The 12,856-nt window shown below is 51.2% G+C and overlaps 1 protein-coding gene across 3 annotated transcripts in view; it reads right to left on the minus strand.

Moving 5' to 3' along the window:
• Nucleotides 1–12,856, minus strand: part of PER2 (period circadian regulator 2) — a 55,282-nt gene that overhangs the window by 30,601 nt on the left and 11,825 nt on the right. For all 3 annotated transcript variants that reach the window (XM_055379888.1, XM_031008664.3, XM_004033434.4), the window contains 3 exons: nt 3,049–3,297; nt 2,473–2,535; nt 1,268–1,422 (listed from right to left, as the gene is read on the minus strand). In XM_055379888.1, coding sequence (XP_055235863.1) covers nt 1,268–1,422; nt 2,473–2,535; nt 3,049–3,278 — 448 coding nt within the window. In that variant the 5' untranslated portion in view covers nt 3,279–3,297. The remainder of the gene's footprint in view (nt 1–1,267; nt 1,423–2,472; nt 2,536–3,048; nt 3,298–12,856) is intronic.

A 12,856-nucleotide genomic window follows, 5' to 3' on the forward strand; every position in this document is an offset into this window, starting at 1 on the left:
TCTGAGTATGCTCTGAAATCAAGATATAAACTGCTGGAAAGTGTGGAAAATGTCCATGTGGCAGAGCTTCTGAGCTCTGAAGTTACTGTAGAGGCCAACAGGGAAACACCTTAAATGGACATAATCACTTGAGAACGGAGCAGCCCAACTGATCAGAACGAACTTTCCCTTCTGGCTCCTCCTTCTGGAAAACGGGGCCTCCACAGGCATGCAGGCCCAGAGCGGTGCCCTCCATGGTGGGGTGCTCATCCCAGGGGCACCGGATTTCCATGCGGTATCTTTAGACCTGACCAGCACCGACGAGTAGCCCAGGCACCTTGTTCTGTCTGTATCAACCCTCACAAAATGGACAGTGGGATTAGGGAGGAGCCTGCAGAGAAACTGAGAGGACACCCAAAGCCAACACCCAAAAATGCAAGAGTCCAAGCTAGCACATGGCAGAGCAACCCTTCCACACCTGGCTCAAGGGACCCCAGAGATGAGTGCTGATGACCTGCTCACTGCTGATGAAAAACTACCCAAACATTTAAAAATATGAAGACTGCTTCAAATACGAGTTTATACCCATGATTACTAGTGAAGAACTTTGCCCTAACTGTACACTGTGCTTTGAAACGACTGATAATAGGATACAGCTACTGCTTCACCTTTAAGCCTTTCAGATTTTTCTATTTTTATGCATGTTTTTAATGTACAAGATCCACCAGCCCCTTAGTGCATGTGTGCAACACATGAAAAGGCACAGCTCCACAGTCGGGAGGTGCTCACACACCAACTGGCAGGAGGTGTGAAGATGCTCTGCAGGGCACCTTCCTTTCCCACCCTGGCTGACACTGATGGTCTCTGCCTGCTCGTCACAACAGACCAACACAGCTAAGGAATTCTTCAAAGTTCTGGAGGTGGTAGTTTCCACTCTAAAGAAAAAAGGCCAGGCCAGGCACAGTGGCTCACACCTATAATCCCAGAACTTTGGGAGGCTGAAGTGGGAGGACTGCTTGGGTCCAGGAGTTCGAGACCAGCCTGGGCAACATAGTGAGACCCCATCTCTACAAAAAATACAAGAATTAGCTGGGTGTGGTGGTACACGTCTGTGGTCCCAGCTACTCAGGAGGCTGTGGCAGCGGAATCGCTTAAGCCCAGAAGTCAAGGCTGCAGTGAGCTGCAATGAGCCTCAAGTTTTAGAAAGTCAACACAATCCAAGCTATAATTTGGGGGGATTTAAAACATATTTCTATAGGTTTGGAGCAGATGTGCGAGGCAGACGTACCTTTCACCTGCTTCACGCTCCTGAGGGCGTACTTCAAGGTGGCCAGCGTACTGGCCTTGCCCTTGGCCTTCTTGTCTGCAGGGAGGTGGACCTTCAGCTCCTTTAGTGTTTTTATCAGTTCTTTGTGTGTGTCCACTTTCGAAGACTGGTCGCTACTGCAGGATTCAAGAAAGAGGCAGCCAAATGTTAGCTTCCTAGGTGTCCTTTCCTGAAGAAACGTGCCTCTTGTCCATTTTCTCAGCCTCGGCTCTAGAGATGTTTTGGTCTGGGTGGTCCTCTGTGGGGCTCTGTAGGACACTGAGCAGCATCCCTGGCCTCACCCACAATAGACCAGGAAGACCCTAGCCAAGTATGACAATCAGAGCTGTCAACAGACATTGCCAGAAGTTTCTCGCTAGGAGACAAATTATTCCTGGTCAAGAGTCACCACTCTAACCCAACTGAACGCTGGAGAAGTCCCTCCAACTGTGTTCTTTTCCCTCAAGGGTTAGAGCTAGGCTTTGCTCAGGAAAGGATACTGGTCAACCCACAGTCTGGTGCAGTGGACTGTGCACTAAGCTGTGCCCTTCTTCCCTGCCCCAGGTTAAGAAGGACTGAGTGATGGGAATACAGAGGACAGCAAAGTGACTTCCTGGGACATAAAAGTGAGCCATGAACACAGAGAAAAGGGGATTGTGGAAAAGGGTCTTCAAACATTAATTGAGGATACAGAGATGTTATTAGAGAGACAGGACAGCGGGGCACTGGCTGATGAAGATGGGCCTGTTTGGAACAGAGGGTGCAGAAGGAATGATGGAAATCAAGGTTTCTCAGGCAATGCAAAGTGCCCACATGCCCTGGACAAGGAGCCGGGTCCTGCTCCCGAGGTGACATGAAAATTGACATAGGGTAAGTTTGTTACAAACACCTACGAAGGGTGAAGAATGTTCCAGATGAAAATGCCCAAGACTCAGGCAAAGTCAGCTTCGAGTAGAGCTGGGAGGAGCTACAGGTACTGGAGCGACATCCCGGGGGCTCTGGACGGTGAGGGGACACAGTCAGTGTCTGAAAGGCCAGAGTGAGGCTGGGTTCGTACCCACATAGCCACACAGATGGGTTTTAGCACAGCTTAAAAAAAGCCACGTCACTCCCAGAAAACTAACCTCCAATAAGAAGTCTTTCAATTTCTCTAAAAACTCTATGTATGAAGTTCTAATTGGCCTTACCTGCAGCCACTTGTAGACGGGTTGTGTTCAGATTTTGCCATCATCAGGCTAAAGGTGTCTGGACTATGAAAACAAAAAATAAAAGCAAAATTTAGGCCACTGTATGCACCAGACACATCTTCCCCTGCCATCCTACCAGTGATAACAGGCTAGATAATACCATGGTAAGACAATTTTTTAAAAATACAAGGTTAAGATAAAACTGGAATATAAAACCTTCAGACATCAGAAAAACTAAGTAGCAGGACACAGAAACACATGATAACAGGAGCCAGTTCCTTTTCTATAAACTGCCCAGTGTTGTATAAGCAGCCGCTGGCTGGGTTACCCACCACTGCTACCTCCCAAGATCTCCTTACACTACCCAATACCTGTCTGTTGGCAACTGGATCTGCGAACTCGACAGGGCCTCGTTATGAGGAAGGACAGACACTGGCACATTTTAGGCATTTTCAAAAATCTTGAAAAACTTGGTAATCATGATTTAAAGATTGCAAAAGCAATCAAATCACAGCAGAAATGAGCCACTGAGAAAACAACCTGCCCAGCCTCCATCTGGCCAGAGGCTGAACTCACCTCTGGCGGGCATCCGGTGGCTCCACCAGCATCCCCAGCTCCTTCCCACTGTCGTCACAGTCACTGCCCTGCGAGTCCCGCCCCGTGGAGCAGTTTTCGTTGGTCTCATGTCCACTGGAGCCACTGCTCATGTCCACATCTTCCTGCAGTGGGACCTGGCTGGGCTGGGGCTCCACGGGCTCCTTGGTGGGGTTACTGGGGCTGGGCGGAAATTCCGCGTATCCATTCATGCTGGGCTCTGGAACGAAGCTGGCAAACAGAGGGATGCTGTCACGCATTAACAAGCACACGCACAAGGGGCGCTGCAGTCATCAGGTAGAGCACCCATTTGACTCTTTCTGTTACTAATGAAACTGCAGTCTCTTTCTTTCTTCTCTCTCTCTCTCTCTCTTTCTTTCTTTTTTGGAGACAGGGTCTGGCTCTGTTGCCCAGGGAATGCAGTGCCTGGGCTCAAGCGATCCTCCCACCTCAGCCTCCAGGGTAGCTGGAACCACAGGCACTCACCACCATGCCTGGCTAATTTTTTGTATTTTTGGTAGAGACAGGGTTTTGCCATGTTGCCCAGACTGGTCTCGAACTCCTGAAGTCAAGCGATCTGCCCGCCTCAGCCTCCCAAAATGTTGAGATTACAGGCCAACCGCACGCAGCCAAAACTGCCCTTTCATCGGGATCAATCACACGCACATTAGTTCATCACATCACTTATTTGTTCTTATTGACAAGAGCTCCTATCTGCCATGGATTAGGAAGATGGTTGAATGAGGCAGCCTCAGCCCCTGACACAGAGCTGCTGATGGCCTCATCAGAAGGCAGACAAGAGCACTGATAATCACTACCCGGCCTGTGGAGTGCTGGGAAAAACACATGGTCCCTCTGAATAGGTGATCTGCCTTTTATAAATTTCCCCAGATGATGGTGGGGTGGGGGAGCCGGGTTCAGAAATCTTGGCTATTACAGCACAGCACAGTTACAAGAGGAGGAGCCAAGGCTAGCAGGAGACATGGGGACAGACAGGGTTTGCGGGCAAAGAGGGCAGAGAGGCCTGGCAGGTGTGGAACCCTCCCAGCAGCTCGGGGATCCCAGGCCCCACAGGCATGTACAAGTGGGATGGAGAGGGGCCAGGACAATGTGGCTTCACATTTACTGGGAATGGTTGGGAGCTGCTGAGGCACTCTGAGTGCCAGGCCCACGGAACTCAGCTTGCATTTGGACAGGCTTGCACTGCTGTGCTGGTCAGAAACTTTACCTCTGCACTTTGGGGTAGGTGGGTGGAGTGGCTGAAATTAGAGACAGACCAGCGATCATCCTGGACACAAACTGAGGGGGGGTGAACAGAGACAGGGAGTAGGGAGGGGTGGGACTGATTAGCAGGTGAGAGGCCAAAATGCCATCCCGGGTCCTCCCTTCTTCACCCAGTGATGTCTCCCCATCCCCAGGACAGCGTTTTCAGCAGGGTCCCAGCAGGAAGCAGGCACCCACTCAAGCGGGGCACTGGAGAGAGCCAGATGAAGGCCCTGCTTGACACAAGTGGTAACGCTTGAGGAACACAGCTGTGAGGCTCTGGGGTGATGCTGCTGACTACAGACATGATGCTAAGCACCCAACACACAGCTTCCCAGAAACTCTGGATCACTGTCTACATGGTGCGCAGGAGATCGTTCTACGGAGGAGCCAACAGGGGTGGGTAGCTCACCCCAGGCCACACAGTAGCAGATGACAGCCCTGGATTCCAGGCCTGCCGGCATCTGAAGATGGGACCCCCACCCTACACCCAGGCTCAGCTGTGTGGGGACCTCCTGCTTCCTGCCACAGCACTGTGCTCAGCCCCAACTCTGGCCCAGTGTGGCATTCCACTTCTGCATGGCATCCGTTTGGCCCTTCCCAGGGCAGCTGGAACAAAGGGAGAGAAGGGTTTCTGGATTCCACACCCCAAATCTTGTGAAACATCTTATGCTCCAGTTCCCATCTAGCTCTGGGAGAGCCTCCCCTTCCACCTCCTTCCCACCAGTACCCACGTGAAATGACCAAGGATCATACGATTGGTCGGGGGGAGGGATCATTTTCAGCAGCCCTAGAAGTCCCAAAGGGTCCCAATCATTTGCCACAAAGTGAAGGTGCGTCCTGCTGCTTGTCGCTCAGATGGAAGGAGCATGAAGAGTGCACTGGAGTCCAAATCCCCCTGAGGAAGTGGCTAGTGCTGAGATCCCTGCTACCCCCGGCCATGGAAGGAGACGGCCCAAGCCACGGCCAAGGCTGGACAGTCAAGAGCTTTACCACCAGGAAGATGCTTCGTGAGGAAGCTGTGGGAGAAGAACGGACACAGGAACAGAAATCCTGTGGGAAGGAGAGGTTCTCCTGGAGACGCTTCACCCACTGAACACCCCCAGGTGCGCTCCCCAACAGGGCAACTCTAAGAAAGGGCTCGACACCAGCCAGCAGTACTGAGGGCTACACACACAGGGAGGTGGATTCCGACAGCTGGCCCCAGGAACTGAATGGCTAAGCTCCAACAAGAGCCTTCAGCATCCCCTTCCCCAGGTCGAGTCCATTCGCTGGCGAGCCACTCCAGGACAGCCTGGTGAGAGGCGGCGCTCATGGAGAGTCCACCCACATCAGTGTCTGGAGAACAGCAGGGCCGACTAGACCTCACCCTGTTCACAAACTAATAAACAGAAGAAAGCCAACACGGGGCTGTGGAAAACACACACAGCAAAGACAACTGAACACAACCCTCATGCCACAGAGGAAGCAGCAAATTAAGACAGCATCTACTTTTCATCCTAAGAATTCAAGAAACGATGGATTCAATGAAACAAGTAACAAGGGAAGAGATAAGGCCACAGACTGAGATGAAAATGCCACATTAGAGTGGAAAACTAGAAAGGACAAAGTTCAGAATCAATAAAAAGAAAACGGCTTCAGTGAGAGAGAGGAGACGCGTGACAGACTTTTAAAATGCAAAGGGAAAGGAGAAGAGAAGAGAGATGGAGGACAGCCGGGTTTTACCTGTGGGTTACAGCTCTTTCTGAAAGAGACGAGAATAAAACAGAAACCATAATGAGCGAGACACATAAAGAGAACCATCCTGAACCAGAGACAGATCTGAATCTGCCAATCAAAGGACAAGGGTCCAACACCTAAGTGCATCCAGATGACAAACGGTATCTTCAAGGATAAAGAAAGTCCTACCAACATCCACAGAGAACAAGTTACCCATAAAGGATGAAAAAAAATCACACTAGTCTTGGATATCTCTTCAGCAATATTACATTTCCAGAAGACAATGCTTACACTTTTTTTTTTTTTTTTTTTTTTGAGAGGGAGTCTTGCTCTGTCACCAGGCTGGAGTGCAGTGGCGCAATCTCGGCTCATGGCAACCTCCGCCTCCTGGGTTCAAGCAATTCTCCTGCCTCAGCCTCCCGAGTAGCTGGGATTACAGGTGTCCGCCACCACGCCCAGCTAATTTTTGTATTTTTAGTAGAGATGGGGTTTCACCATGCTGGCCAGGATGGTCTTGATCTCTTGACCTCATGATCCGCCCACCTCGGCCTCCCAAAGTGCTGGGATTACAGGCGTGAGCCACCAGGTCCGGCCGTCTACATATATTAATAGCTTTGAGAGGAAAAGCTTATGGTCAAAGGGAGGAAATCTCAATTACAGGATACTTGATTGTGGGTTACATAGCTGGTTTTATCAACATCCTGAGTCACATAAAACCCAAAATGCCAGCATCATTCCCCTTAAAGTCAGGAACAAAATAAGCAAATCTGTTATTCTAGTCTTTTTTATTTTACATTTAATGGCAGTTCTAGCAAATTCAATGAAAGATGAATGGTAATACCTTTTGGGAACAGAGAGACTAAGCACGAAGACTGCCTAGGCCATTCCCACAAAGAGAGACACCAAAGATTTGTGAACTTGTAGAAAGAGGCTCAACCTCATTAGCATCAGGAAAATGCAAAGGACGAGGTTATCTTGCCATCAGGTTGCCAAAAATTAACAGGACTGATCACACTCAGCGTTGCTCAGGTGGAGAAGAGTGGCTCTTGTGTGTGGTGGTGTAGTAATAGGGTATTTCTGGAGAGAAATTTGAGTTCCCAGCAACATTTATAATCTGCATACTCTTCCCACCTCCAGGAATCCATTGCAGAGAAGTGCTTATTTATGTGCTCAGAGATGTGTGAGCATTGAATATAAAAACCTGGAAAGAACCATCAACAGGGAGGCTACGCATCCTGTCCACGATCATCCTGGCCAGGAGCCAGCCTCCAATTCCAAACTGGTCCCCTGCCTCCACCTGGCCCTGCTATGGTTAACACAGCATCTAGAGCGATCCTGGTGAAGGGGCTTAGCGTACGCCCGGCCCGTGCTCAGACCCTTGCTCAGAGCACAATTCTAGTGGGCACAAGGGCCAAAGGCTCTCCAAGTCTAGCTCCTACAATCTCCTGGGCATGTCCTGTTAACTGCCCACCCCTCAGCCCCAGCCCTGTGTGCTCTGACCACAGGGACTCTGCACTTGCTGCTCCCTCGTGCCCACAGCCCTCTTCTTGCAGATGCCTGGGCAGCCTGCATGAACAGCACCGCCTCCCCACCAGCTCCTTCTCTGTGCCTCCATCACTGCTCTGTGGGCTTTCCTCACCAGCACTGAGGGGCTGGGCTGTTTACTCCCTGCCTCCCCTCTGGGACCTAAGCTCCATGGGGGCAGGGGTTTGAGTTGGTCACTGCTGGATCCCCAGGGCCTGGCACATACTATTGAAGACACAAACCTGGGACATCCATACTATGAATACTATACGCCCACTAAAAGGATAGAGGCCAGAAAGACTGATGTGGGGAGAGTCTCAGACATAGATGAACAAGTCCAAGAACAATAAATAACAACAACAATAAAAAGGACAGATGGCACTCAGGCGGGGCCTGCCCGGTGCCAGCAGTTTCCCACTGACTGACTTGCCCTTATTCGCTTAGCACTGAGGGCTGGCACTGGGGCAGACAACAGAGCAGACATCTTTCCTGCCCTCAGGGAGCTTACATTAGGGGGAAACAGACAATAAACAAGAAACTAGAATATACAGTACAGCAGGCAACTAGCAAGTGGGAATAGAGGGGCTGGGAGTGACATTTCAATGAGAGTGGCCCCAGGTGTAGGTGGCATTTGACAAGGACCTTGCGCACGAGCCCTCGTGTGTGAACTGACTCAGGGTCCCTGGGCTTCGCTCTCTCAGGCTTGCAGCCACGTGCTTCAGCAGGTCCTTCTGGCTTCACACCTGAGGCTGGCACTGGGCATCTCTGGCTCTGCCTGCCCTGTGTGGACTCGGATGATGTGCCACACCACTGTGGGGGCCCTTGCTGCTCCTCACTGTCCCGCCTGCTGCCAAAGGGTCTGATGAGGCAGCTGGACAGGAGGGAGAGCTCGCTTGCTGGACAGGAGGCAAGGAGGAGCTGACAGAAAATGCCCCCTCCCTCTCTCCCTCAAATGGACCTTTCTGAAGTTGTCTTTCTTTCCTTCCTTCCTTTTTTGGCACAGCCTTTCTGAAGAGGTCCCAAGGGGGTGAGCACCCAGCTGGATGTCTCTGTAAGGCAGAGCCTCATCTCAGCAGGGTGTCGTCTTGTGTGTGCTTTCCAGACTTTTCTTCCTTACCTCCCTTTTCCTTTTCTACTGCTACCCTGGGACTGCAATTCCCAGTAAAGTGCTCACCTCAGACTCCATTCTCAAGAGAGCCTGAAGGCAGACCTGAAGAGAGTGGAGAGTGAGCTACCAGAGGAAGAACATTCTAGGCAGGGGGACAGCACACACAAAGGCCCTGCGGCAGGCAAGCACCTGACCTGTCTGAGGAAGGTGCATGAGGCTGGAGCAGAGCGGGCAGCGGTAGGAGGGCGGCAGCAAGGCCAGATCACGGAGTGCCTTGCGGAGGCAGTCAGAACTCCGATAGGGAACTGTGGAGAGTTCTGTGCAACAAGATCTCACTTACACTTCAATGGAGTTGCAGGGTTGAGGTAAGGTGGAAGCAAGGAGACCTCTCAGGGGGCTCTTGCCATGGTTCAGTGGAGCTGCCAAGGGGCCGCCCAGGGTACCAAGGGCATTCTCTCACTCCTGACCCCCCAACACCCTGGACACCACCCATCTCACCCCCACAGCCCTCCCCCAGATAAGCAGCTGGTCCTTTCTGCTCTGAGTGAGTCATTAAGGTGATCAGAGGCAGCAGCAGAGTGGTTAAGGGCACAGGTCCTGGGTGGCCTGGGTTTCAGCTGGGTTCCACCACCTCCTGTGTGATCTCGGACAAGTTCCTTAACCTCCCTGAGCCTTGTGTCCTCATTCGTGAGATGGGGTAACAGTAGTTCCTGCCTCCTACTGCTTGTTAGAAGGATTAAATGACACAACCCATGCAAGGTATCTGGAATGTAATATTAGCTTATCACTGCTAATCACTACAGAAAAACAGACGGCGGCTGGGCGCGGTGGCTCACACCTGTAATCCCAGCACTTTGGGAGGCTGAGGCGGTGGATCACCCGAGGTCAGGAGTTTGCGACCAGCCAGACCAATATGGTGAAACCCGTCTCTACTAAAAATACAAAAATTAGCCAGGCGTCATGGTGTGTGCCTGTAGTCCCAGCTACCTGGGAGGCTGAGACAGGAGAATTGCTTGAACCCAGGAGGTGAAGGTTGCAGTAAGCCAAGATTGCGCCACTGCACTCCAAGCTGGGCAACAGAGCAAGACTCTATCTCAAAAAAAAAAAAAAAAAAAAAGAGAAAACGAAAAAGAAAAACAGATGGGTAACAAAAGTAATTTTGGAAGAGAGAGAATGAATTGTCATGGCAGCTGTCTCTGGCTTGTATTCTTATATTTAAAGGACTAAGAACTCCGCGCCACCTCCAGCCCCGGCAGTCCTCAGAGGAGCATCAGGTATCTGAAGCCACCATGCTGTCTGGGCCCTGGGCGCTTTGCACGTAGCTCTCCTGGTTTTCACCCCTGAGTCCATCCCCTGTGAGCCTGTCTAAATACAATTCACTGGTGCCCCGGCATTACCTCAGGTGGAAGATAAGTATTTTTGCAAAGAGGGTAGAGTAAGCTTGGCAGAAATGTGAAAGCCAAATTATCAGAAACTTCGTCATTCCAGAAAATGCGTCTCTCAGCCTCAGCGGCTCTAATAGACCAGCCTCATTTTGAGAAGCTGGCAAAACCAACGTCCCTGTCAAAGTGGACTTTGCCTCCTGCCCTCCACAGATGTGTGCCCATAGCCAGCTGGACCAGCTGTTCCTGGGGAGCTCCTAGGAAACCTGTTCCTACCTCAAGGCGGGTAGGGGGAGGAAGGGCGGGCATGCACTTATGCGCTCAGGGTGCCAAAGCCCAGGAGGGAAAATGGCAGCCTGGTTGAAAAGGGGCTGCCAAAAGCCAACATGAGCCTCTGGGCGTGAACCTGCCCTTGAGGCCCTATTTGCATGTCCGCCTACTGGCTCTGCCCCTAAGAACAGTCAGATTCAAAGAAAGAGGTTAAGCTCAGACCCCTGACCAGGTCACTTGGCCACATTTTTGGTAGCTGGGTTGCCTCAACTTGACAGAGCACCATTCAGAAAGTGCAGTCCACCACAAGAACGGAGAGCCTGGGATCAGGAGGAAAAGCAGCTGGTGGGGGTGGGGAAGGAGAGGGGCCAGGAGCAGAGACTACTGGCTGGTGGGGTCGCAGGGGTTCGTTACCCTATCCTCCCCACTTTCAGAGATACTCATACTTTCCATAATAGTGTTTAAAAATTAGGAACGAAAGCAAGCCTGGGACCCAGTTCCAGCCTCCACTGCCACTGCCAGGACTGGTAAAGTCTTACTGTACTCAATACCTGCAAACCTAAGGCGGAAAAGCATTTTTTGTGGAAATCAGAAATCAGTGTTCAATCACCAGAGGAGTCCCACCTCATGAGGTCACAGCTTGATGTATATCCACAAACAACATGCCATGTCACATGTCACCAGAGGCAGGACAGTGCCAGCCCCCCCAGAGGCTCCTGGTGGCCCTCCCAGCCACCACCTACCCCGCGGGGACTCACTAGCTTGGCTTCTTGCAGCCTAGTGAATTCTGCCTGTTTTCGAACTTTACATAATAGGGCTCATACAGCATGTACTGTCTCTGCAAGCCCTGCAGGATTTTACAACCCCAAATATTCTAACATGTTTTCTACTTCCTGGTAGGAGCCAACTCCCTGAGGCCAGCCTGCTGTAATCCTGAGAAAATGTTTGTCCTGCTAAATAAACAGCCGCGCTCTCCATGGCAACGGTTGGGTAACTGAGGAAAATGTGACCGCAGCCATCCAAATATGGAGGGAAGGAGGTGCACCGGGGAGGCATTGTCTTGGCCTCACTAGGACACCTTCAATGATCTCAATTCAGACTTTTAAATCCCTACATTTTTAGAACTACAAGACTTTAAAGCAATAAGAAAGGCAAAAGTGTCAGCCTCCTAGCTCCCCGGTGGTCAGGGACTGAGCTACTCTGAATTGCAGGAAGCTCAGGCATCTGCTCCTCCTGCACCTGGTTTCTTAAAGAGTGGATTCTGATTCCTCTATGTCACCCCAGGAAGAGCACGAGGAACCCTTCGAGGCCGGTGAGGGTTCAGCACAGCAGCTCACTCTGTCTTGGGAACTACCAGTCTCTGAAAACCAAGTGGCCTTGACTCCTGTCACCAGTCACTGCTGTTCATTTACTGCTTCTAATTTGCTCTAGACTTGGAAATACGGTAACAAACTTGTTACAAATGTGTACACGATGAGCATAATGAGTTGAAAGGAGGGCCTGGTCCCTAGGGGGGAGTGCGTGGGCTGGGGGAGTGCGTGGGCTGGGGGAGGGGTCCATCAGAGGCCCCCTCTTGACTGATTCTCCCTTGGTTCCCAAGGTGGGCCAGCTTTCCAGAAGTGTGGGGACAGTCTCTGCCAAGCTTATGGAATTGTGTGTTTCTGGCTCTCTCTGCCAAACAGAGTAATTTTCAAAAGGTAAAAGCACATCCAGAGCCTGTCTTTCTTCTGACTAAACGCCAAGTGGCCCTGCCAGCTGTTCAATGACCTGACAGAGCCGTGGTTTGCCGAGTCCTGGTGAAGTTACATCATCGCTTAAAAACAGCAGTGTGACTACCAGTATTTTTGAGAAAGTTCAGTGGGTACGAGAAGCAGTGCACAGGAGAGGAATCTTTCCTTTTTCCTTGTAAGCACTGCAGACGTGGCTCACAGGAGAACATTACTTGGCCCAAAGGCAAGAGCATATCAGAAGCCTCTGTCTCCTGCGAGAAACCTGGGAAAAATCATCTGTAGGGTAACAGAAAACCAAAAACCTGGGAATTAAAGTAGACCTCTGAGACTGCCCAATCTGAGCCCCTCCAAACAAACAAGGAAACTGAGGCCCAGACTGGGAGCCAAGGCTCCCAGCAGCAGCCAGCTGGCTGACACAGGGCTCCCCCTTCCCACCTGGCACTCCAGTCTCCACAGAAAGCCAGGGCTGCGTTAGTTCTGTACCAATGAATCATACCAAGGCAACAGTGACAGATAACTGCAAACACCCACGGTGCCATCCCCGCGCTGGCACACCACACAGCTTCCACTCAAAAAAAACGGAGTCCCTTTCTTCATTATAGTCATATAGCACACAAAAATCAATTCACCTTGTATTTTAAAACTCAATTTCCAAATAAAGCCTTCAGGTAGAGTCCTGTTTTCTTCTCAGGCACACCCAGCCTGGGACCAGAAGCCCCAGGTGGGGGTAGAGGGTGGGCCAAGAAGTCTAGCAGTCCTGCTGTGCCATATACAGGTGAGAGGTGTCCATGTGG

Source organism: Gorilla gorilla, chromosome 11 (assembly GCF_029281585.2).
Source record: "Gorilla gorilla gorilla isolate KB3781 chromosome 11, NHGRI_mGorGor1-v2.1_pri, whole genome shotgun sequence".
NCBI classification, from domain to species: domain Eukaryota; kingdom Metazoa; phylum Chordata; class Mammalia; order Primates; family Hominidae; genus Gorilla; species Gorilla gorilla.